The 26,411-nt window shown below is 41.5% G+C and overlaps 1 protein-coding gene across 2 annotated transcripts; it reads left to right on the forward strand.

Moving 5' to 3' along the window:
• The first annotated feature begins 5,077 nt into the window (after positions 1-5,077).
• APLF (aprataxin and PNKP like factor) lies at positions 5,078-26,411 on the forward strand. Of its 2 annotated transcripts, XM_059828565.1 has the most exons (8): positions 5,078-5,219; positions 6,596-6,722; positions 7,051-7,053; positions 9,393-9,565; positions 12,263-12,651; positions 18,847-18,972; positions 20,390-20,436; positions 25,450-26,411. In XM_059828565.1, the coding sequence occupies exons 1-8, from the start codon at positions 5,121-5,123 to the stop codon at positions 25,647-25,649; spliced, it is 1,164 nt and encodes a 387-aa protein (XP_059684548.1). In that variant the 5' UTR covers positions 5,078-5,120; the 3' UTR covers positions 25,650-26,411. The 2 variants fall into 2 exon arrangements, with proteins under 2 accessions (XP_059684548.1, XP_059684549.1); XM_059828566.1 differs by lacking the exons at positions 6,596-6,722; positions 7,051-7,053 and adding an exon at positions 21,885-21,923 and having other exon boundaries at positions 5,180-5,219.

Consider the following 26,411-nt stretch of genomic DNA (forward strand, 5'->3'; position numbering starts at 1 on the left):
AAGTCTTCCTGGAGAAAATGGGTCCCAGTTTGATGACTGAATTTTGTAGGAATACCTCAAGCAATAGGGACCTTCCCAGGGTTTTCCCACTTACTTTCCCTACCTACTTTGCACTAACGAGTAAAGGTGATACTCAAACGGAATTGTAGTAAATGGGTTTTGTGGTCACTTTTATGCTGAGCAATGCGACAGGCATCCCTGCTTTTACTAACAGCAAATTTTAAAGTCAGTGCCAAAAATCAGTGCTGGTAAAGCAGGGTCTCTGTGATGGGAAATCATCATGTAGGAGAAAACTAAGTTTTTTAATGTGTTTTAGCCTGACTACAAAAATATATGAAGTTGTGTTATCTTGCATGGTTATCCGAGTTATTTTGTTTAAAACAGTAAATTTTGCTCTACTTCTTATCATGCAAATGGCTAAAATGCATAGCTAATGGGAGAGAGGCTGTTAGTTACGTGGCTGCTTCGGTCCTGCCAGAAATCCCACAGCCAGGCAGTGGAAATGCAGCGCTGCCGAGCACTAACACCTCCGTGGGTGCAGGTTCAGAGAAGATCCCTGTGAGGGCTCTGTCCCTTGAGATGGGCACTGGGGATGTTCAGCTGGTCCTGAGGTGGCTGCCTTGTCCTCTTCTTTTCTCTCCAGTGTCTGGATTTGTCCCTTCCCCAGCCTGCCTTTGTGGGCTCTCATGTTGTGCTCCTGATACGGTAACATTTTAAGTCAAACACACTTTTTTTTTTTAACAAGTCATCTCTTCCAAAATGAAAAGTGCAAATTGAAAGTACAATCAACATCTTTTTGACAATACAGCAGAACATTAAATTTACAAATATAAAATTACAACTGAATATTTAGTCTTATTTAGAATTTTACAGAAAATTAATCAGATAAAGTGCAAATAAAAAAAAGATAGACATAACTTTTTTTGAAAAACTTTCATCACATGTTTACAAACACAACTGATTTTGAACGGCAAAATATTTACAGTTTGGCAGTCCATGAGTTGTTGATAGAAGGTTCTTGAGTTGCAAGAACCAGCACTGGTTTCTCATCTTTCAAGTTCTGCTTCCAGGATTTCTCCCCATGTGTCAACATCCATCGGATACATGCTTTTCTCTGGCAAGCTGTTCTGTGAAGGAATGTTGCTGTATTTCCCGCTCAGCCATTCTTGCTTCACTTTGCTTTTCCAGTAGTTTCTCAGTAATGTGATCTGATGGAAAAACAGACAGCTCAAAACTTGGAAATGAACTGATTTAAGTTCCATTCAATACAAGTAAGTTTTGCAGTGGAAGAGTAATGCTAGAAAAAGGATTTGGAACGTGTGTTTGGATATCTAGACGCTAAGCCCAGGAAGGTGCACTGCTGCCAAGAAGCAGACCTTGGTCTACTTCCAACTGTTCTAAGTTGGGTGGAGAATCGCTTCTTGCCTCAATTCTTTGAGGGTCAAAATGAGAACCCTAAACCAGGAATTCATCTTACTCCTTAAAAGAGGTGCCTTTCACTCTCTCTTCCTATTTAGGGTATTTGTGACCTTTAACTCTTCTTCAGCCTCTTAATGCAGGCTGGCTGGATTCTTCTCATCAGCCAACCTTTTAGTGCAAGAAAATGCTGACTTGATGTGTTTGTTTCTACTTCAAACCCCCTCCAGATAAAATAGAGAATCAGTGCAGGGAGTTCTGGAAATTCCTGTGCAAGAGTAGTAAGATCTGTACATTCGAAGGGCAACCACTACCTGCTCATGGCTTTGCCTCCTACTGAAACAACTCTACTGAAATGTGAGAGTCCAGAACTGGGGATTTTTTTGCTGCTGCTTTTCTCTTTTCAGCCCTCCACTGCCCCCCGCTCTCAAACACACCAGCAAAAATGAGGTGGGGAATCACCCTCTGGCTGGTCCAGAGCAGTAACTGTGAAATCATTCCTTTCCTGATCTACCTCAGCTTGCAGGCTGGCCTCAGCACTGATAGATCACAGAATCACTAAGGTTGGAAAAGACCTGTAAGATCGTCAAGTCCAACCGTCAACCCAACACCACTGTGCCCATTAGACCATGTCCCGAAGTGACAAGTCTACACGTTCCTTGAACACCTCCAGTGATGGTGACTCCACCACTTCCCTGGGCAGCTTATTCCAGTGTCTCACCACTCTCTCAGTAAAGAAAGTTTTCCTAATATCCAGCCTGAACCTCCCCTGGTGCAACTTGAGGCCATTTCCTCTTGTCCTATCGCTTGTCACTTGGGAGAAGAGACCAACACCCACCTCTCTGCAACCCCCTTTCAGGTATTGTAGAGAGCGATGAGGTCTCCCCCCTTCTCCGGGCTGAACAACCCCAGCCAGATCCTCCAGCACGTTCAGTCCCTGCCTCCTCGGAGCAGCTGTAACTGGGAGTGTGTGTGGGGAGAGTTTCAAAAGACCTTCTCAGAGCTCCTACTTGTTTCCTTTTCCCTACCCCAATTTTTTTCTGGATGCATGTCCCTCAAGGTGTACTGAGGCAGAGCTACCCGGGATGAATTTCTGGGAAGTCACTCCTCACCCGCAGAACTACTCCCACGAAATACAACCGGAGAGCGCACACTGCCCAGGGGGGTATGTTGTCTTCTCCCCCCGGGCCCTGTCTGCTGGGACGTGGGCTTTCTTCCATGTCGGGGCTGTGCGGGCTCGGGCGGGATGCGGGACACGCACCGGGTTAGGGCGGGATGCGCACCGGGCTCGGGTGGGATGCGCACCGGGCTCGGGCGGGATGCACACCGGGCTCGGGCGGGATGCACACACACCGGGCTCGGGCGGGATGCACACCGGGCTCGGGCGGGATGCGCACCGGGTTCGGGCGGGATGCGCACCGGGCTCGGGCGGGATGCGCACCGGGCTCGGGCGGGATGCACACTGGGTTTGGGTGGGATGCGCACCGGGCTCGGGCGGGATGCACACGGGGTTTGGGTGGGATGCGCACCGGGCTCGGGCGGGATGCACACCGGGCTCGGGCGGGATGCACACCGGGTTTGGGTGGGATGCGCACCGGGCTCGGGCGGGATGCACACGGGGTTTGGGTGGGATGCACACCGGGCTCGGGCGGGATGCACACCGGGCTCGGGCGGGACGCGCACCGGCGTGAGGAGGCGGTGTGCGGGAGAGGGGACGGCACTGCTTTCGCCCCTCCCTGCGCTGGACCGGCTGTCCCGTGCTGGGGTGCGCTACCGACCCGCCCCGCGCTTGCGGCGCTGCTCCCCTTCGCCTGCGACAGATGAGGTGCGCGGATGTAACTTCTTCACGTATTTCTATTACCAGTCCCAGCAGCCTCGACGCTGCCGAGATGACCTCACCGGCGTGCCATTTACCTTCCAGGAATAGCCATTCCCCCGATCGCAGTCGATCTCCCGCTGGCAGACCGCCCTCACGACCAAGCAGTGGTGCCTCCATAAGCGGTCGTTGCTCTCGATGACGCGGTGCCAGCCCTTGCACGTCACGGCCGCGTGACACAAGCTCTCAACGTCCAGGCCGCTGAAAATCCGAGAGCTGACCTCCGGAGGGAGGAGGGCCACGAAGTCGGCCGGGCCTCCTCCTCCGCCTCCTCCTCCTCCTCCTCCTCCCCTCTCCCGGCCGGCAGGGAGGAGCGCGGGTCCCCCGGCGGCAGAGCGCTCCCCCTCCATCCCCGCGGCCTCGGGGCGGGGAGGGCGCGCCCCGTCACCGCGGGCGCCGCGTCTCCGGGCGGCCGCGGCCCGCAGCACGCGGGGCCGGTTCCCCTCCTGCCGGCATGTCCCCGCCTGCCGGCCGACCGCCGCGCCGCGGGGGGGCGGTGTGCGCGGGGCGGCGGAGGGCACGGCGGCTCTTCCGCTTCTCGGGCCCGCGGAGGCGGTGCGGACCCGCCGCTCCGGCGGCGACCGGCGTAGCGGCTGTGCGTCATCAGGCGGCGCCCGCGCGCCAGCGGCCCTCGGGAGAGCCCCGGCGGCGGCGGCTCCTGCCGGGCTTCGGCCCCTCCCCGCGGCGGAGGCCGCGCACCCCGAGGTGAGGCCGGTCCCGTCCCTCAGGGGCAGAGCCTCGGGCGCCGAGTCAACGACGCCGCCCCGAGGGGCCCGGCTGCGGCCTCGCCCGCCGCCGGCCCCCTGTGAGGGGAAGGGCGCGGCTCCCAGCGCTGCGGCAGGCCGCCCGCCCGCCCCGAGGTCGGGTTGCTTTGCGTCTCGATCCGCTGTCTTTCGAGGGCACAAACCGGAGCCCCGGGACCGGGCTGGCTGCGCCGGCGGCTCCATCGCGGGGGGAGCCCCTGCGGAACCGAAGCCCCTCGAGGAGCAGCCGGAGGGGCCTGTTTGGGAAGGGGGGGGGGGGCAGTGCTTGGCCTCTGGCCTTTCTCTTCGCGAGGCACAGAGCAGCCCAGCTGGGCCGCGCCTGCCCTCCCTGCCAGGTACAAAGCCGCGGGAGGGGCTCCCGCGCGTACGGCAGAAACCAGGCTTGTCTTCCCCCGTTCCTCCTGGGAGTGGGTTGACTAGTGGAAGGGCAGAGCGTTGAAGGAAAACCAGTTGCCCTTCTGGTGCGCTTTCACGACTGAAAAGCAGTTCAGATGTGGTGGCTCTGAGCTGAGGCTTTTCAAAGCAGCACCTGGGCGCAGGTGTCCGCTCGGAGCCGCAGGCCCGCAGCCGTCAGCGAGGACGTGCCAAGAAGTGCCGGGTTCGTTGGGCATCTGGTCGTGAAAACTGTATCTTAACATGGTCACTTGACTTCTAGTACAGAATCAAATTTTGGGAAGTTGCACTGATTCACGGTAGAGCAAACTCTAAGCTGTAATTTCAGCTTTCTCAAAGTTGTGCCGTGGCAGTGACTAGTATAAATTATGTACTTAAAAACCAAAACACTACGGTAGTGGTCAGCAGTGACTGGAAAATCTTTCATTCAAAATACTTTCAGCAGAAAGTAGAAATGAAGGCACACTTATTTCCTCCGTAAGGTGATGTAAGAGTGTGTCACGTTTGGTTTAGGAGTCTGTTAGTGGCAAAGGTTCAGACCAACTTCTGTGTTTGACTAAAAAGTACATGTTTATATTTGTGGTGAGTTTGACTAGCTAAAAATGGTTTTGCTTTGTCAGAAAAAAAATCAGGAGGCTGATGCAGAAGCACTGACTGCTCATCCTGTTGAGATGTCTTGTAGTCCATCGTTAGTAGAACCGACATGTTCCAACTCTGAGATGCAGGGAACCACAAAAATGAGAAAAAATGACACTACTTCCAGACATTTGGTGAGTGCTTAATTTTTTAATTAAATTTAGTATTTGTAAGCATGTGTTGAAAATGAAGTAAAGGTGTTCTCTTTTCTAAACCTTTTTTTTTGCCCCTGAGAAGTAAACTCTGTCGAAGTTGTATGCTCAAAATATCTGTTGTTTTATTGATGGGGATTGTGTGCTATACAAGTATATAAATATATTTCTGTTGTGTGTTTGTGTATGTTTATGATAATTACGCTGCAGTAATTGGTTCTCTGGAATATACAAAAGTTGCTATTGCTGCAGGAATATTTTGAACTAACAATGCGGTAGCTGAGTTCAGTACTACAGAATAAAGTCCATTTCTGGTCTCTGGTCCGTATCAGTGACTGCCCCGTAAGTACCTGTGAAGGCCTAGGGGAGTGAGTGACTGTTCCTCAACCGGCCTAAAAGCCTCTGAAATTTGTATCTGGAGAGTGTGCAGTTGGACTGTAGATGCCTTGTGCTGGCTATAATATCTGTTTATAGTGTACTAGCAGCCCATTTAATTTGAATCGTACAGCTGTGATGCACCTGTGTTGTTAAGATCCATACAAACACACAGATACATAACCCTTCCGTTTTCCCCTGGCAGCCGGCATCTTGTCCAGCAAACAGAGTTTTCAAAGCAAGCATCTTGTTTTTTTTCAAATGTTGCTGAGTAAAAATGGCACTTGGACAGTCTGATAAACAGTGTGTGGAACCAGTGGGATTTTTTCTTAGGTCTTCTGTTGTGTAGCCAGCAATACAATGCTTAAAGGGACACATTGGTGAACGTCATTGTACAGCAGATAACTGCTTACAACAAATGATACGTCAGCCTTTACTGTAGCTGAGATTCCTGGGATGGATACTTGCCTTTTAGTAAGTAGAGTTTGAAACTGATAGTGTTACTTTCAGTACCTAAGTATGTACTGAACATGGCGTTCGTGTATTTAGTTTGCTTAGAGTGTGGTTCCTTTCTGGAGAAAGGAATTGAGAGAATGCTGGCAAGAATTTCCTGTTTTTTTGACAAATAGGCATTTGTTTCTTAAACCTCCCCTTCTTCTTATTTCTATGTGTGGAAACTCTATAGCAAGATGCTAATATAGCTCTTCTATGAAACTTCCGGTCTGTAGCCTTTTAGATATTTATTCCAAAGGTCTAGGAAGGTGGGTTTTCTTTTTTTAACTGAATGAAGTTTTTTATAGATGTTGTTTTTCTGAGTGAGTAGGAACTGTAAAAAAAAAAATTTCAGGCACTGGGCACCATCCAGAAGGTGGGTGGTAACCCAGGCTGTGTTTGAAGGATGTAACTGCGTACAAACTTGTGTTCCAGTTTCTCCACCTCTTTTTTAACTGGAGAAAGGTACTAAACAGTAAATACTGTTTCAGGTTCCTCCTTCTGATGATAATGAAAGTGAACAGTCAAAATCTATTCAAAGAAAGAGAGTGCTTCCATCTTGGATGCTGGAAAGAGATCTTCTGGTTCAGAGGATTTCTGAGCCTGTAATGAAAGGAGGTAGGTTTGCAGTGCAGTATGTTTGCATACCAATATACATTTATGTGCTTTGATATAATTTTCTTAAATTATAATGGTGGTGGTAAAAGTATTAATTTATTACTTCTTTTCCCATGTTCTGTGCGTGGCAGCTGGCAGAGACTGACTTCTGTTGTCTCCTTTCTTATCAGTCCTATGGGCATGACAGAGCTCTTTCTGATCAGTTAATTTTCTTTCTGTTCTTTTTTCTTTATGCCAGGTAATATACTCTCTTTGGATGGCTGAACATCTGATGTTCTGGAGCCTTTTCCTATAAACTCACCTGTTTTGTTTTGTATGTAAATCCTAGGTAGTTTCTGTGCCTTTAATTCCAAGCCTTTTCCACATTTAAGTCACTGACTGCCCTTCTAAATTTAGGTTCTTCTAATTTCACAGGTCTTAAAGGTGGGATTTTTTTGGGTCGTTATTTTTAACTGTGACTGACTCGGACTTGGTCATTTAGTCCAAAGTTTCTTCCTAGGAGGAGCTGTTCATCACATTACAGTAGTTTCTTACCAGTATGAGGCTAAAATAGTATTGCATTCCCTCTTGTCCTTCCTGCAAAAGGAAACTGCTGAATGTATGATAAACTTCTCCAGCGTATCAGTGGTAACAGCAGCAGAATACTGTGTTTAGTTGCTATCAACGGGAGACGTGAGTGCTGCGTTGGCACAATCCCAAGAAAACTTTCTAGTATGTCTCGCTTTGGTGCTGGGGGCTTGTAAAGAGGTCTTAAAACTGCCGTTAGATGTTCTCTGACAAACTTACCGCAAGGCATTTATTGCTCTGATGACTTTTATCGATGGAACTGGAAAACTAAAGAAATAAGTGAGGAGAAGGAAAACGACGGGACGTTAACAACGCTCCCCCAGCATTTCTGTTTTTCTCTGTGCTGAAGACAGCACGCCTCGCCCTGTTTGCTGTTCTGTGGTGAGGTGGTTTAGGTGCTCACTGCTGAGTTTCCTTCGTTAGTCAGCCTAAGTGTGTGAGCTGTGGCTGGTGTGTGTGTGTCCGCTCCTCTGTGTCCAACGGCTATTCTTTAATGCCTCTGTTTCCACCTGCTATTTCTGCTGAGATGGTGTAATGGAAAAATTTGGCTCTTAATGCCCGAGCAGGCCTGCAGAAGTATTTCATGTAGTGTCTGACCAATTGCTTCTTACCTCCTGTAGTAAATGCAGGTGTCTGGATGGATTGCCCTGGGCAATTCTGGCTTTAAACACCTCTGTCACATGCCATCGGCTACCCTGCCTATTCCTTTTCTCAAAAGCTAATTTTGAGAATATAATAAGAAGCAAAAGAAACTTTACTTTTTTTGTTTTTCTCCTTTCCAAATCTAGACTGTTCCCTGCTGATTTATTCCCTCGGATGTAAAAATTGCATGTACCAGAGGACTTCTGCTGGCTATGTTGAGTTGTTGAGTCCTGCACTAGTGTGATTGTTTTCTTATGTTTGGTTTGGGGTTTTTTGCTTGTTTGTTTTTTCTCCGCAAGTACTATAACGTTTGTTATATATGTGTATATAATGTTTGTTTCAAAGACTGAACATTTTGATCGCGTAGGTGATGAGATTTGGAGCTGTGTGGGCAAGGGGTATCTGTGTGCTGTTGAAGGCCTGACCTTGAGGGAGCTACGGACACATACAAACGCTGTTGCGAGATGTTTAAAAATTCATTACGTGAGATAATGATTCCAGCTTAGAACGGGCTGCTTTAATAAAACAACCAGTCTCTTCTGCAAATCTCGTATTTCCTTAAAACTGTGAAATGATTTGCATCTTTTTAGGGTGGTATTGGATGGAAAGGTAGAGAGTAAAATGAAAAGGCTGCCCTTTTGTTTCTCTTCTGTATGTCTTCGTACTGGAAAGGGAACTCCGATTTGTTGTTCTGAAGTCAGACATTAAGGTTTGGAAAAATTCCTTGCTTCCTACAGATGTCTTTGGCATGTCTGTATTTTTTGAAGGGGGAGAGTTTGTGAAGTCTTGCAAAATGGCATCAAGTATCTTCCTTCTGAATGCATTTTGCAGCAGATGGAGCTGTAACAAAACCGGCACAATGGCCCTAGCTGTCTCCCAGCTTTATATCCAGGAAATACTACTTCAGTGCAGAGAACTTACAGTTTTCTGGGATGCGAAGCTTTCCAAAGAGAGGCACATTTGCTGTCTTTCTGTCGATTACTGGCTGATGAAATAATCAATCATGACGTGGTTGACTAGTCAAATGGGCGTACCCTGATTTTTGCCATGTCCTAATTAATTGATGCTTGTGTGTATAAACTGGTAGTCTGAAGTGATGTTTACATGAGAGGTCTGTGGTAAAAGTCATCTTTGGATGTTTGGTTTACTTGATCAGCTCCTGTTGTGTAAATGAAATTGTCAGTCATACTGATACAGTCAGTCCAGAATATTCTTTGCTGTATATTTATTGTTGTCCTTCAAATTTCCCTCTCAAGTATCTGTTTCATTCTAAAACATACTTTTTACTCCTATAAGTGGGAAGTGAAAAATGTGTTGTTGAAACAGCACATGCACAGCTGCTGCTATTTCTCATGCTTTTCGCCCATTGTTCTGCTTTGATGTAGCTTTAGATTTCTGATGTGGTCATGATGTCACTGTAAATGTTGCATTCCAAAAACACCCTTTTATTTTTCTTTTAAGGTAGAACGAAAAAAGGCCAAGGAAGGGGAGAAAGTAATATGCAGTCATATGGAGAAGTAAATGTGCAGCAGAAAAAAAGATTAGCTTCTGAAGAAGCTGTAGAGGATTTTGAAGGTGAAGAGCAAGATCAAGGGAAAAGGAGCTGTCTTTCCAACCCTGTCCCTTCATCTCAGGTAATTTTTTTGGCTCAGGGCAGAACCATGGTATTTAAATAAAATGAGAATGTAGTTGGCAATGTAGTGTTGAAGATTGGGTCTACAACATAACTATGCATTCTGCTTATGATTTGTTGTTTTGAAATGCCAGTCCATTGGACAGCTCTATAGCAAGGATCCTGGAAGCCTTCAGAGACTTGGTTTTCTGCACTTCCTCCTCGGTATCTGGGGTTTAGGCCCCGAACGTTCCACAGAAATATCAGACTTCCAGCTTTACAGCAAGAGCCTGGAAGACATGGGCCAAAGTACGGGTCCTAGGAGTGGCTTAGTGTGTGGTTTCTTTTTCCGAGAACCCTTTAGGGATAGGTGATGGTATGACACTGATGTAATGCGACACTGGACTTTGCCCAAACTGGTGCCATTCTAGTTGGTGAAGTTTTATGGTCAGACAATTATGGTATGTGGCTTAGCAACTGCTATGTTTTGAAGAAAGGTAGCAGGGAGTGTGCTTATGCCACTGTCTCAGAATCTGAGTCAAAAAAAGGAAAGAAAAAAAGTAATCTGAACTCCAAAACTATCTGTGGCAATGAGTGAACAGACACTTCAGTCCAGCTGGTCAGTGTGACTGTGTGTCTTTAAAGTACAGCTGCGTTTATAGGCAGTTAAATGCTTACTGGTAGCACCCTGCTAATAATGAAAAGAGAAGGATCATTATCAAAGACAAAACATAGTCTGGTGAGAGCAAAGTGAGGCTTTCAGTGGCTTTTCCTTTAAGTGAACAACCTGGGGAGGTGTTTCTAATCTCTGGCATTAGAATTGCCTGGATCTGATACAGGATCTGATAAAATACTTAAAATACTGTTATTTGATATGCTTCATTGGTTTTGACACTGAAAACAGTTGGGGGTTGGTTTTGTTTTTTAATTAAATCTTAAGGTTAATTGAAACGATCTGCTCATGGTGAGCATACTCTTCAGGGTAGTTTTGATATAACATAGTGGTATCTTTTAATCTGAAAAAGTGTTCTGAGTGGTGAGCTTTGTTGTTGGTTAGGTACATTAATACCAGCTGCAGTGCTATTTTCTCTTTGTCAAATTATAAGGTGAGTAACTACATAATGAATTACTTCATTTTGCAATTTGTAAGTATGAAGCCTTACTTACTTTCTCCTAATAATTTCATAAATCATTTTTATCTCAAGCATAGTGTAAGAAATTGCCTTCAGAACTTCGCAGAAAAAATAATGGGTTAGTGCAAGCAAAAGTAATAGAGAGAGCTCTAAAAGATTGCAATTTTGATATCAAAAACAAAATCACGCTCTTGCTGTCATATTTAAGGCAATTGAGGAAATCCACTGTAGGACAGGAAGTAAAAAGAATCTTAACTCTTCTAAGTTCTGGCAGCTGCCAGATGGCAGTGAGGTCATATACGTGTTACAAGTGGTGCCAGTAGTGCTGTTGTCTTTAGTTTTCCTTGATTGCAACCTGTTTTTTAACTAGTCATCATAATAAATGTGAAAGTGTTTAGTCTCATTATATACAATATAGACAATGGATTGAAGCATGTAGTAGAGAAGTCACAAGGAGGAGTGGCAAATTAGAGTGATTTAGTCCTCCTTTGCAAATGAAGGCTTATTTCCTAACCTGCAGTTGTTTGCTTAGCCTTATTTTGTGAGTCTCGGTAAGAGTCATCTTTGTCTCCAATTTGACTTACTAAATATGCTGCTCCCAGGATAATTTGATACTGATGCCGACTTTGCCCTTTCTTAATCACATTGCTGCTCAGATGTAACTGTCTCCGGTTTTGGTTAACATTTTATGAGGCTTGCGTTGGAAGGAACAAAATCAAATAGTAAACCACCAGCTGATTTTCAAGCTCTGCCAAATGCATCCATGTAAACTAAGTATGAATTTGCTGGAGGGGGAACTTAGATAATAAACTGTAGAGAGCAGAGGCCTTTGAGTAGTTCTGTAATGTATCAGAGTAGTTCAGCCTTCAATATAGGTGTGCTTCCAGGTAATGTCTCAATTGTCGGGACAACATTCTTGTCTTGGTTATGTATCTCGTATTCTTCTTCTAAAGCACACTTCTCTTATTTTAAACATACGTGTGTTCCAAAATTTAAAATGCAGATGTATTAGGGTGGGATTAAGCTCAAGGTGTATATAATGAATTCCCATATATCTCCCATATATAGATAAATATATATATTCCATATATCTTGGTACTTAAGGGATTAAAATTGATTCTTTTATAGGAGTGTATATTCTTCTAGAGTCTACTATATCTTCATGTGTGTAACCCCCATTCATTTTTCAGGAGCAGTACTTTTAATTGAAAGTTAATTTAAACTAAAGTCCTTGGACTATTCACAAACTGAGGCGGTGAGAGAGGAGCCTGACTGTTTTGTGGGGGAACTGAAGCTGAGGACGGGAGCTCTAGGCTAAGTTTTTTTCTTTAAATTATGCGTATGTGTTCTTAACTTGAGCCTTTCATTCAGCAGCTGTATTTAGCAGGTAACTTCAGTTTGGAAAGTGGAGTAGCAGATTTTAAAGACTGGACCAGATGATCTTTCAAAGTCCTTTCCAACCTGGGCTGTTCTATGATTCTCTGATTTTGAAAACAGATGAGATGAGGCAGAGTTTGACCTTAAAGCTTTTAATACTGAAGAGTGTAAATTTTCAGGTCCTTCAAAAATGTAACCTTGTTCCACAGAATACATCTGGATTTCCTCTTGAGAGTACCATGAGAAACATGGAAGGAAGTGGCAAGACTGGAACAAAAAACCCTGGAAGTTCTCTGGAAAAAAATGATAGGCAGCTGCATAGTAAATGGTCTAAAAGAGTAGGTCAGATCTCCAGTAAAGAAAATAGAATTGAGGAAACAGAAAACAAAGAGCAGATTACTGGTTCTACAAGCCAACAAGCTCACTGGGGCAGGACTTCCCAATACTTTGGTGCCCAGGAAGGGATTCTTGAGCCTGATGCAAATCTGGATTACGAGACTGAGATTTCTGATTCAACCAGAAGTGCAGATGCTTCAGAAAGCTCCAAACAGATCAAGCGTAAGAGGACACCTTGCATGTATGGAACAGGCTGTTACAGGTAAAGCAAAATGAAAACTAGCTTAAGATAGCTTATGATTAAGAAGTAATGTATTAGCAATGGAAGAGAAAACAGTAAAGTCATTACAAGCTTTGGTTTGAAAAAAAGCTTTTGGTAAGCAGGGGACTGATGAGAAACAAATGGCATAACAAGAATTTTAAAAGTGTAAAAAGAGGAGCCAGGATGCCTTGCTAACTGCTAGTATAACCCAAACAAGGGATGAAGTGCTTCAACAAATTAAAGGATGAAGTGTTGTAGGAACTAAGAAACAAAGGTCCATTTTAAAAAGAAAAGAAATAAAAAAAACCTGTGTGTACCAGGAGGGAGAAGAGATGTGAGTGGTTGAAATGCCCAACATAGACCCTGTTGACTTGTTTTGTTAGCAGATGGAAGTTTTGTGAAAGATAATTGTATTTACTGAAGTAATTGCATGTTTTTGTGATCTGAATATTTAAAATACTTATCTGTCATTTCTTAAATAATCAAGAATTGTTTTTATTATAACTTGGCCAGTGTGCTTATTTTTCAGTAGCTTCCACTCCCTCTCTAAAACAGAACAAGGCATACTTACAAACTCCATGTTAACCCTTATCTGGTCAGCGTCTTTGGTAATATAAGTGAAGAGGATATATTTTTTTTCTTTTACTCTCACTCATATCCTCTCAATTCACAGTGAAAGATCTGTTGTACAAATCTTCTGTGGGATACAAATGTTCCAGTGAAGTTCCAAAACACCAGTGCTGAGTGCCTGGTCTCCTGCTAGTTCTTTCTCCCCAGAAAAGATCTGGAGTGCCATGTGTTGATACGTCGAGGGGAAGATACAAATCTAGCGGTGGTCTTGAGGCTAGCAAACGACCAGTGACCTGAGAACTGCATTTAGGAGAAGGTTTTGAGCTCTAGGTAAATCCACGTACATTGTAAGCACAAAAGATAAGGCTAAGGCAGGAAACAGTGAGTCCTGTGATTTTATATAATTATTATTTATCTTTTATATATATATATATATATAATTCCCTACCCAAGGGGTTTGAGCAATAGGAGAAACAGTGAGGTTGTTCAGAAAACAAGCTAACACAAGTAAATGGGTTCTTGTAGATGTTTGGTGTGCCTAATGCTGCAGATGACTGTGTAAATCAAAAGTGTAAAGCTGTTGTGTTAATGAACACCCAGTTTTCACGTAGCTTTCTTTCACATATCTCAATTTTTGCCCTTAATGAAGATGATGAAAACATGTTTTGTTAGTCAGTTAAGCTGATCCAGTAGTACAAATGCAGTCTCGAGTTTGCTCAGCCACTTTTGATTTTGCTCAGATGAGTTTTCCTCTGTATAGGGGTTAAGCTGATTTAGTGCTCTGATATGCTGAAGGATTCTTAATGTTTAGGAAGGCAAATTTTGGTTACAGATAATATGGAATGGGAATCTGCATGTGCACATTTCTTCCTGGGTCTTCTAAAACGTTTGACAGCAATACTTTTGGAAGGTATTGCTTCGGAAGAAAACAGAATGCTCTGAAATAACACATAACAAAATCTTACTTTGATGGAGAAATTCGTAAAGATGAAGTATCAAAACCATCAGCTTTGATCTTCAGGAAGTGTCATGAGACTAAACCTGCTTGTTTGCAGCAAAAGAATTATGCTTTGTAGTCTGTCTTAGTATTTGCTTTTAATACAAGACCACCAAGTAGTCTTTCTGCATTGATGGGATAGCAAGTCATTGCAGTTACTCGTATTTATAACAGAACATGTGTGTAAGTGTGACGTGAATGGGTGTTTTGAAGGAACACATTGAGTGTGTTCAGTTTTTCATTGTGTAGTGTTTTCCTTGAGCAAAAACTAGTTTTTAGAGTTGCTAAGGAAGAGAGGCTGCTTTGAGTGCTCTTTTGAGTACAGTGGGTAGTTGGTTTCCCTCTCTTTCATTACTTTAACCTTATGAAAGGTGTCTTCTAACAAGATGTGGTGTAGGAGTCAACTTTTTAAATGAGTACTGCTTTGGTGACCATAACGTTTCTTTAAAGTTTTTTCTAGGTAAGTTTTCTTATTCATAAAATGTCATTTATCTAATAAACTAGAACTCTGAAGAGCATTTAGTTTTATTTTGTAAACTCCTATTAAGAGATACTTGTCTTCTGCGTATGACTTTGGCATCTTTGGTAGGTGCCTTGTAAAAAAGCACAAGTTGAAAAGATTAATTGTTAGTTCTATTACTTTTATTAGATTTCTCTAACACATATCCTAAACATTTAGGAAATAACTTTGTAACCCTTAGTTCAGTTTCTTCATTTATGAATTTGAAAACACTGCTTTTGAAAGAATCAGGCTTGATGCACACCTCTTGCTCCAGGGATTCTTGTCATGGTCCCTCAGTGTCAGATTCTGAGGGAGCCTGAAGTTTTACCAAATTGAAAGAAACTGCTATTACCACTGGGAGGCAAAGTGCTCTGTGGATGTTACATCTGACTATATTTGTTGTCAAGGAACTTATTCTTTGAATACTGTCTTGTGCTCGTTTTCTTGTCTGCTGCTTGTTTTTTTCCGAAGTTAGAAGAATAGGGCATTAAAAATAAAAATAAATCCAAATCCAGCCCCCCTTTTCAGGGGCTGCATAGAAGGGATGTGGTAGACCTGGACTCACATCTCTAAAACAGTAACCCACATTTTTTGTCCACAATTCTATCTTTTTGCTAGCCTGCGATACAGTGCTCTGCTGGCTGGGTGTGTGTAAATCTTTCCCATAGCTGTCAAAGCAGGGCATGCTCAACCAACCTTTGGATTTGTATGTGCATTCTTCTTCTAAATACATTGCTCTTTGATTGTTTGTTTCTGAAAATAAGTATTTTTCCTTTCACCTTAAGCTTGTAAATCTGGCAGCTGAAGACCTGCATCTGTCTTGAGTCCTGTCTTCTAATGAGACAATTTAGAACATAGAAACATCTTATGTGCAGTTGTGGCATAACTTCAGGCTTGAATTCTATGGCTTTGTAACTAGTGCTGATAATTCATTACATCTTCACTACCAGTTTCTTTAGTAGCTGAGAAAATAGGCTCTTGAGGTGGCAGGGTCTTCTGCACATGATCATGAAAAGCCAGGGATTCTGACCTCATCAGTTAAAACTTACTTTTTCTAAAGCTTTTAAGTGGCTTTTTGTAGCTGCACAGATGAAAAACTGTCTTAAATATTTCACTGAGCAATACTCAACTTCTGCATGAAAGACTGTGTTGATTCTGAAGAACTTCATCAGTTTTATTTGCATAATTTTTATTTGCATAATTTTCTGCATTATGAAGTGTGAGTACCCAAATTCAGAGCTTCTGTGAAAGCAAAGTTGCAGTAACTGTGTGCGTGCTTATGAGAAGGCAAATATCCTGTAAACCTTTATTATTAAAATAGGCTTTTAATTGGTTAATTTTTGTGAGAGTAAAGCTTAATGATTTTATTTTGATCACATGAAAAACATATTCCCGGGCAGTGAGGTTTTGTTGTGAAATGAATTAATTATGAAGTGCAACTCATGGCATGATAGATGTTGTGCTCTTACAGCTCAAATCTCTTGTGTCTAAAAATAATAAAAAAACCCTCAAACAAACCAAACCCTTAATAAAAGAAAGAAGCTTTAGCTTTTTGCAAGAAGGGAAAATATTTGCTTAATATAAGCTATACACTTCTCTGCTTCTATTTATTTTGCTGGATATCATTGCACAACACATAGAATTGGAATAAGTACAAATTATCTCGGTAAAGGTAAGATAAAATGTGATATTTCTGCTAGTCCTGAGCATCTGAAGCAGGACACGTTTAAGATGTTTCATAGCTAATGTATAGTTTGAGGACTATCACCCACTGGCCCAAAGACTCCCGAAGGCTTGTGATAGGGAGTGTACATCAAGACCCTTTCGTTTCTCTTCCTCCTTCCTCCTACACTACTTTCTTTTTCTTTCTATTTTTTTTCCCCTCTCCTCCAATAAGGGCTGTTTGGTGTTGTCCAAGTAGGTTTCAAAGTGAATTTTTGAAAGGAAATGGATATCTCCTAAAATACAATAGGTTGGCTAAATGACAGCTATTAGGCCTTCTTTCCTTGGTGACTATGATGCTACATGTATCTTATTGTAGGAATAAATATAAAAATGATTTCACAAACATATGTTGCTTCTGTATCCCTTTGAGAAGGTGAATTGTCTCAAATCACTCAAAATTCTTGCTAATAAGCTACCTCTGTGCATTTAGAAAACAAAGCAAGTAGCCTCTAAAATGACCTGGTTTCATCCCATTTATTTTTAAATGGGAAGAGAAGTAGGCAGCCAGTCTGAATTTGGTGTAAGAAGTGATGTTTCCTGAGAAATTGTGGTAAATGACTGGTAAATGCAACCTTGCAATGATTTCTAGTGAAACAGTACCTACTTACCTTACAGTTTGCAGAAATTAACAGAAAAGACCAGGACAAGAAGTCTGTCACCCATGTGAATGGATCCAGGGGATACTGGGTCTTTGACAAGCAGCTCATGGAAGAGTTTCTCTCTTGCTTGTTGAGCTTTCTGAGTGAAAGATACCAGGCAAATGGAGATTTAAAGTGTTAATACTAAATATCTAATAGTTTTCGAATGACTTAAAAGGAGGCCTGAATGGCTAGTAGAGCTCACAGTGCTTAAGTAATCACTTTGCAAAAGCTGTAACGGAAGCTTTTTTTTCTTATGGTAGTAGCTGAAATGCACATTGGCTGTTCCCTATGAAGTCCATAAGAGGTAGTTGTCAATTTAAAGGAAAGAATGCCTGTGATCAATGAGGAAGCTGTTTTGTATGTAGCTAGCTACATGCATGTTTCTGGCTTTGTGTTTCTAAACATTATCAGCTTTTATTAGCTGTAACAAGTGTAAATTAAAGCAGTAATTGCTCTGTAGTTTAAAGCTGCTATTCCTCTTGCTTCAGGCAATTTGCACAAACACATTGAAGGTTATGTACGCTGGGAATTTGTGTGGTAAATCACTGAAGTATCTTGTGGATGTCTTTTGGAAAATAATTTATTAAAATATCTCACATTCCATGCTTTTAAATGTTATGTTTGGAAAAAAGTGTCTCTAAAAGAAATCATAGAGAAAAAGTAGATTTGCTTTTGACACCAGTATGTTCGCTGTGACATCATTTTTGTAGTATGTTTTGATCTGTCACATGAATTTCTCCTGAAGTCCTGAAGTGTTCTTTTTAACATCGCTTACAGAAGTTTTATAAAGCAAACTGTTCTCTAAATAGTGTTGTTTATAGCTGCCTTGTCTTGTATGGTGTGTATGCAAACATACTGCCTAGAAGCAGTAGAAATGTTCTTTCAATGATGCATATATTTGTATTCACTGCCTGCTCACCTTGGATTCAACTGTGTAAGTGTTATAGAGCAAAAAGTCATGGATGCTAGTAATGTGCTCTCATCGCTAATGTTGGTGTGGCTCAACTACATGCGGAGCTGTTATGCCTTAACAGTAAACTTCGTGTCATCGTTTTAGTTCGGTATTTCAAATAAAATGTCATGGTGGCCAACCAAACTGGACAGCATAATCAATGTAATGTCCAATAGACTGCTCCATCTGGAATAATATGCTGGCATTTGAAGTATTCAAGTGAGTAGTAACTTGCATACAGAACAGAACTAATAGTTGAGACAGATCGCCTGAAACTAATACGCGATAACCCAAGGGTGTGGGGAGTCTTCAGTACTGCAGTTGTTCAGCTGCTGTGCGTTGGACCTTCCAACTTGAGCTAAGACTTCAAATAGAAGTTTCTGTTGCACTTTGGTAGCTCCAGAGGGAGTTGTAAGTGAGCACGTCGGCCACTGGGTAAGATTCACGCTATATGACTGCATGGGTAGATTGTGAAACTTGAAGCTGATGGCAAATAGAAAAATTCCTGTTTTAACCTCTTCTGCAGCCTGTGCAGAGACAAAGCTTTTCTTCTCTTATCCTGAAAGTAGTCTTAGATTCTGCATGAAGTTAAACATGGACATGGTTTAATGGGCATGGTGGTGTTAGTTGATGGTTGGACTTGATGATCTTACAGGTCTTTTCCAACCTCAGTGATTCTGTGAAAGCTTCTCTTTCCGTAACCACAGAAAAATGAGTTGTCACTGATTCAGTAACACCACCTTTCTTATCTCCACTTCTCATGTTTAAATGGAACCATCAGTTCTCGATACATACTTGTCTTTTGCAGGAAGAATCCCATTCACTTTCAGCAGTTCAGTCACCCTAATGATGATGACTATCATGAGATGGAGACCGTAACTCAGGATAACAATGATAACCGGCCTGAATGTCCATATGGAACGGCTTGTTATAGGTAAGAAACACTGTACAAAATGGCTTTTCTTGTTTTACAGGTTAAGACTGTTCCCCCCTGGAGTTACAAAATGACAATAGAATAATGAGTAATTCTTGATGTTAAACATTGAGTGTAGCCTATCATTGTGGCTCTTTCTGAAGTCAGTGTATTTAATAGGAAGCTGTATTTCCATTTTTTGTTCAGATAACTGTCACTTCTAATGCATGCATAATGTACTTTGAGATGGCAGTAGCTATAGAATCGTAAATCAACTTGAAGTGTGTGGATTTGTCACAATTTATTGAACGTAAAAATAAGATTTTTCTACTGAAGAGTAACTATATTCTGATTTGAAGACTAAGAAAACATAATTAAGCAACTAGTTTTACAAGGCAGTCTTCACAGCAACGGTATTTTGTAAAATATACAAAAACTTCTGCAGTTGCAGAAATCAGTCTCAAGTTTCAAGCAAAGTCACATGGTATGTCATTCTTAAATAGTGGGCTTTAATTGTTGCTTATTTACAGAAGCAAAAATTAGGACAACTGAACTGGTTTTCTTCCAAAGTTAGAATTTTTTTTAATTTTCTACACAAAAATAAATCGATTTGAAACTCTTTTAACATGCATCCCTGAGAGAAGCCTGAGAGAAGTTAGTACACTAACGTGACAGATTAGCACAATGTAAGTTGGACCAAGTTAAAACATTAGAGCAGCATTGGATAACTGTTTGGGGGGGGTGGGATAAATCAGTGTTTTAATGACCTGGATCACAGCCTGAATGAGGGGAACATGTATTGCAGATCCAAGTAGACTTTAAATTTTTCTTTCATTGCTTTGATGCTAAATTTTAATATAAGACATACACACTTGTAAATTGAACTTGCTGGACTGCAGCAGCATACTGTAGAAATGAGTAATCTCTCTGAAGAATCCCTCTGTGGCCTCCCCGTGTGATCCTTCGAGACAAGCAGTTCTTTCCAAATTCTTTAATTTTCCCAAACTGTTTAATTTGTAGCCTTACATTGCAGAATATGGAAGCTATGCCTGGATGTGTCAGATCTGTGATGCGCTGGGCATGCATTATACTTAATGCACCAGAAGTTATGTTCTGGTTTCATTTCTAATGAGAATAGATAATTAGATCAGTTCTTACTATGCTGAACAAACACATCTTACCATACGACTTTGGAAACTGTCTCATCTCATCTCTTGGTTTTGATCAGCCATCTTAATGCTGAACCAGAGGAACTCTTATTTAACCTGATTTTTTTCCACCCTACTTTCTGTAAGCTGAGACACTGCAGTGAGTCACTGGTCACAGAATTTTATTTTAAAAAGAAATGAAAATTATCCATAAAATACCAAGGAGTTCTGGGCTTGTTAAGTGTGGAATAAGGTGGCAAATCAAGCTTTTACTGTTTTCTTCTTTGCAGGAAGAATCCACAGCACAAGCTAGAATACAAGCACAGTGCACCTCCAGGTAAGCCAAGTTGTTCAATATAGCTCGAATTGGGCGGGGAGGGGGAAAAAAACTCAAAACCCAGTAATGGATACCAAAAATTTGGACTAAAACGCTTTCAGCTACTCTAAGTGAAAAACACTGCATTTGCAGCTTACTTTGTATTGCCCTGCACCCTTGCTGCTCTTAAGCTTGAGGTCTCGCCCTTGTCTGTGATGAGGAAGGGTGCTTGGCCACTGCAAACTTGCACTCACTTTTTTCAAATGTGAAAAACTTTCAGCTGAAGTGAGATGGGCTGGGTCAGACACAGTTGACGTAGTTCGTATGCTTTGTATCTTACATATTGACAACAATGCTGTGTGGCAAGTGGCTATTTTCATGAGTTTAATAGGTTTTACTGAAAATTAAACATGGTATGGTGTGATATTACCGGATCTCTGTATTCTACTTCCCCCATTCAGAGCTGGAGTATTACAATGAGAACAGGGAATATGTTTAGGTGTTACTGAAGTATTTCTCAACATTTCAAATGGCTACTGCAGTAAATTATTTCTATAGCTCTTCTCCTGTCCCCATAGCAAAATGTGTACACAGAAATATTTTGTTTTAACTGTATAGATTTATATCGTAAGATTTCATACTTACTTTTTTATTCTCATTTTTCTTTTGATAGGAAATCCTCAGGTAATACACAATTTTTAAGTCTTGTGATGCTGTAAAACAAACATTACAAGCATGTCTGTCATCTTTTTTCTTCTAAATTTTTTATTGGACTGGTGATTTTCTTACTGAGAGAACAAATTTTTGCATGTGTGTTCTCTTGATACTTGGAGGGAATATAATTAAAACTGAGTTTCTATTCCAAAATTTTCTAGTCCTTTATGTTCCAGTAACTAGACTTGTTGAAAAACACAGGGGGACATATTGTTTACATTGTGTCTGTTCTTAAAGAATTCAAAGAGATACTTTGCATTTTTTTTGCGCTTTTTCTTGTTTATTGAACTTGAGATTTTTTCCACTTGAAATCCCAATGCAAGAAGCAATACTTCAGAGCAGAACAGTTATGGAAATGTAATGATAATGTATGTTACTTTAAAGAATCAGGATTATGACATTAGTAAGGAGAAATTACATATATGGAAATGATGTAAAATATTTAAATGCTTTGAAATGTTCTGATTTTCTGCTTTAAAAAAAAAAAAGACAAAACCCAAACAGTATCGATGACATTTGTTTACAGATGGAATGGTCCATAACTGTGAGAACAGTTCATCTGGGTAATCTCTCGGGAATTATTCAATACAAAAAAAGTTTTTTTGGGGGCAGGAGAGTAGTTGTTATCCTTGTAAATACAGCACAACCGTTGCAGCATTTATTTTAATAGGTCAGTCTTTCATTGTAGCAACATCTATGAATAACCGTTATGTTAGGTTGTAGTCTGTCCTGACTAGTAACTTTCCTTTCTTCAGTAACTGAAAGAGGAACCCGACAACGAACTTCAAAGAATGGTGAGTATGTTCTTAGGTGGTGAACGGGCACATCCGCATGGGACGCAACCAATCTGCTTTGGGTTTTGGGCATTTCATAGTGCTGGAGATACTTGATAATACTTACCTGAGGAGAAAGTAGTTGTTATTTCAGTAAAACCCTGCTTGCTTTTGTACAAGTAATAGTGCTGAAATGGAGTTTGTGCCAGGCTTCCTGGATAAGCATACCTGTAGTTCCCTGGAAGCAGACAAGAAAGCAAACAAATGTTTTAAGGAGACACACATGTGGCTAAGTCAATTCTTCCTTACACAGGGGTCATAATAGGATGAAAGGAATCCAATATTTCGTCCACGACTAGTTAAGGCTGTCCAGTAAAGATTGAATGCTCTTGAAATACTGAGATATTCCTTCTGCATTGCGTTGACCTTTAAATAACTTTCAAGTGATACCATGATTCATTAATTAAAATGCTGTTCATATTTGCTGACTTTTTTTTTTCTTGTGTCTCGTTGACTGGCTTGCTTAGTTCTCTTGAGGGCAAAGCTTGAAAAGGTTGCGCTCAGCAAGTTCACATCTGAGGCAGTCGTACCAAGCTGTGCAAAGTTGCACAGATAGTCAGGGCTCCATTAACCTTTATTTCGTGCTGTTTGGCACAATTGCACTGTTAAGTACAGCAGGATTAATTTCTGTACAAGTGTATTTAGACTTCATCGGCCCAGAAAAGAAGGGTACCATCTACATGACATTTGACGTGTTTAGTTTTTAACATTTTTAGTCTAATTGCTACTGGAGGGATTGTAAATTTCCTGTAGAGAATGTGGTCTATGTTCTGAGAAATAATCTAAGGCTAATTACTGGGGGAATAGTTGTGAGGGAGGAAAAAAAAAAAGAGAAAAGGTCAGAGTTATTCTGTCATTAAATTGTCACTAGTGAATGACCTCACTACACCATTGCTACTTAGATGAATGACCTGCTGCAGCTATGGACTATGCAGGATTCTCCTGCACGCTGCTTTGTAGGTTTTCTAGCAAGCTGATCAGCTCAGATCCAAACATAACTCTTTGAAAGAGGTGGTCAGCAAGCTTTTTCTCCCCACGAGGACCAGATACTTTCAGAGAAAGTTTCAAGGTCACCTTGATAAATATGGTACTAGGGAACAGGCAGATTTGTGCTTAATGAGCAGCTTTAGGGTCTGTGGGGCTGAATTAAACTGTAGCAGAAAGAGGTGGAGTGGGAAGACATGGAAGGAAGTGCCTCATTCGCTGCTGAAACCTAGAAGCATTGATGTATGAGGAGGAAAAACATTGTATGCTCCTTGTACATTTGTAGGGAAAAAAAAGAATACAGTTTGATGGAAGTAATCAGTATTTTGCCAGAATTCCTACTTCTATTGTAGCACTCACAGTGCTGTGAAAATGAAGAAGAGCTTTTCTTTGCTAAGCAGGTTTTGGGCTTATTATTCTTGTAAGCTGAGAAGAGGGATTTTGTTCTTACTGCATTTAGCATCTTTGTTTTGACCTCTCCCCTCCAAGACATAATTCATTCTGCAGGACCATAGTCTGTGATTCTCATAAGAAATTCTCCTGGTAAACATGGATGTGATTAAGTTCCTCTGAAGTCTGATAAACAATAAACTAGCAAGCATAACAGTGGATTACAGGTCAAATTGGCATTTGGGATTTTCAGGATTTTCTGCTAGGTGGTGCACAGTCAGTCCTTCAAAGAATACAGATTGCCAGCCGTAGGATATTTCTCAATTATATTATTGGCTGTGTCACACGTGGCTGACTTATTCTAGGAGGTCATTCAGTGCCTCTGTAGCACAATTCACGCATAAAATTGTGTATCTTTGAGAAACTTGACTAAAGCTGTAAATGCTTTTGAAAACCTTGGGTGAGAGTTGCTATAGAGTATAAAATGTTAATCAGACCATAAGATAATTCTGTAATAGCAACGTTCCCACTAGTAGAAAAATGTAACTGATAGAGGATGTGATCTGACTACATAAAGTACTGGTGTTCTCATTTGTTCACCACATGTGTAGCTTGAGTGCCTGGGGTATGGAACAGAGGTTGCTAAGAAATGCTTACGGTTAGTATAAACATTGATGATTTGGACTGGGGTCTGTAGCTGAGAAAAAACCCTGTGTTTATAGTTTCATATGAAAGATGATGACAAGAATTGCTCAACAGATAAATTATCTGTACGAGATCATTGACAGGTTTTCTCTAGATGAGGTAAGAACACAAAAACTGGAGGCTGGGAAGAAGAGAAATGAACATGGTTTTACTCAGACGTGTGACTTAAGGGCAGAATAACACATGATTGGAATATTAACAGACTGTGGCTAGTTTGGGAATTGTGGACATGTAAGAAAAAATGCAGACAATGTAAGCTTACAAGCAAGGGTTACGCACATCTGCCAAAAACAGGCAACAGTGGAAATAAATTTATTGAAGGTTCACAGCTGCTGACAAATAAAAGGAGAAGGCAATGCTGCCATGGCAGCAGCTTTGTGCAGACACTACCAAGTCAGATAGATACGGCTTCTTCAAATCGCAGAATTATCCTGCCTCTGGGACTTGGTTTGAATGTGCCAACATATTCAAGCAATTAAAAGAACAGTGCAAAACAAGCTGTCTAAAAAAGTTTACAAACATGCTGCGAACAGCATCAGTTTCTTGTAAATAGAGGTTTCTGAGTCTTTGACTTCTGCCAATACAGAGCGTTGTGAAATATTGTGAAGCCAGAAGGCAATTTGATCACAAAAAGTAAGTTTGAAGAAGATGGATGGACAGCAGATTAGAAAGGGGCATGATAGAATAGACTGAACTGGGAAACAAGAAGGCTGCACCCAGCCCAGGATAAAGTGTTCAGCATTTGTTGTTTCCTTAACCTGTGTTCAGAGAGTAAACACAGACAGTTCAGCGTGGATCTGAGTTGAGAATGTAGGAGGCGAGTGATCTAGCAGATTCCCTTCTCTTACCTGAAGCTCAGGAAAGAAGTGAATGGGAATTAAAAGCCATGTCAGATTCTAAAGAGTAAGAGTATAAAGTAGCCTTAAGTGAGTATGGATGGATGAAGGCAGAAAATCTAGGGTCAAAATAGTTATCTAGCAATAGGTAGAGGCTAAATAGCCAGATAGATGTATTGTTTAGGTACAGAAGTAGCAGGAAGATGACTTGGAAAATAGTGTATGCCACTCCTTAAGGAAAGGAGAGTTATCAGAAGACATTATTGGATATTGTCACCTTCTGATATCAGAAGACATTATCAGAAGAGGCCTGATACTGTTTTCCAAGTGCTGTGAGAAAAGCCAATAAGGAAAACGTTCTAAGTGATCAGACTGGTAAGTGCTGCAGTTGTTGTCAGGGAGAGATGGTACAACTTTCCGTGAAAAGTCTTGAAAATCAAAGTAGTAAGCATTGGGTAGAGTGCTTTAGTTGATCCTCTTCTTGAGGAGGGAGACTAACTAGATAGTCTCTGGAAGGTCTCTTTCTTTCTGTATTTATGATTCGTGAACATAGGACGTTTTTGTCCCTGCAGGAAAAAGGGCTGTGGAGAAAGATGGCAATGATGAACCAAATGAATATGACCTTAATGACAGCTTTATAGATGATGAGGAAGAGGAGTGTGAACCTACTGATGAAGACTCTGACTGGGAACCAAGTTCAGAAGACAAAGATAATGAAGATGTTGAAACACTCTTGCAGGAAGCACGTAGATTTGTTAAGACCAAAAAGTAGCTGCACGGAACAACATTACAAATGTCTGATATGGTTATGCTAAAACATGGATGCGCAAGGAGAGGAATTGCTTGGAAAACTTGTTTTTTCCTCAGTGATGTAGGCACTACAGAAAGATTTCAATAGGGGCGAGGGGATTCAGCAATGCCTTTATTGTCCATATGTATTATTTTGGTGGGTTTTTTTGGTTTTATTAAGTGATGGAGCCAAAGGACTGAGCTCTGAAAGTGGTTTTGTGTTTGTTTTTTTTTTTCCCCCTCATCTATTTCTTTTGCAACACCATTGGTGTTTCATAGTTTGAAATACAATTTTAAAGGTTGTTAATGCTTCATGTTCCTGTGCTTGAAAGAAATACTGGCATTAGGAAAGCCTTTGGTTTTGCTGAAACACAATATATACTGTGTTGAATGCAGAGGAGTTAACGCTTCACACCTGCAGTATGGCAGACTATTTCTTGGCCATCACTGGGGAATCTGTCTAAAGCATTTTTAATCTTCTTTTGAGTTAGTGCAGTCTTAAACTTCATTAGTCTGCTACTAGCTTTCCTTTTAGGTGTCATTTCTTTGATTCACTTGATGTACAGTAGTTAAATACAGGTTGTCTGAATCACCTGAGAACAGTATCTCAGTGTGTTGAACCACTTGGTTGTCTCAACAACAATTATGGTGTACTTGCTCTAATTACAGCAGGACCTCTTTCCATGCCTGTACATCCCTGGAATTGTGTTTGGTTCACAACAAAGCTGAAGTCTTAATGACTGTA

Source organism: Gavia stellata, chromosome 23, assembly GCF_030936135.1.
Source record: "Gavia stellata isolate bGavSte3 chromosome 23, bGavSte3.hap2, whole genome shotgun sequence".
Taxonomy (NCBI): Eukaryota; Metazoa; Chordata; class Aves; order Gaviiformes; family Gaviidae; genus Gavia; species Gavia stellata.

Coding starts and splice junctions, on each gene's coding strand:
- APLF (XM_059828565.1), top strand. CDS start 5,121: ATGTCTTGTAGTCCATCGTTAGTAGAACCGACATGTTCCAACTCTGAG. Junction 9,566..12,262: donor ACCCTGTCCCTTCATCTCAG/GTAATTTTTTTG, acceptor CTTGTTCCACAG/AATACATCTGGATTTCCTCT. Junction 12,652..18,846: donor TATGGAACAGGCTGTTACAG/GTAAAGCAAAAT, acceptor TGTCTTTTGCAG/GAAGAATCCCATTCACTTTC.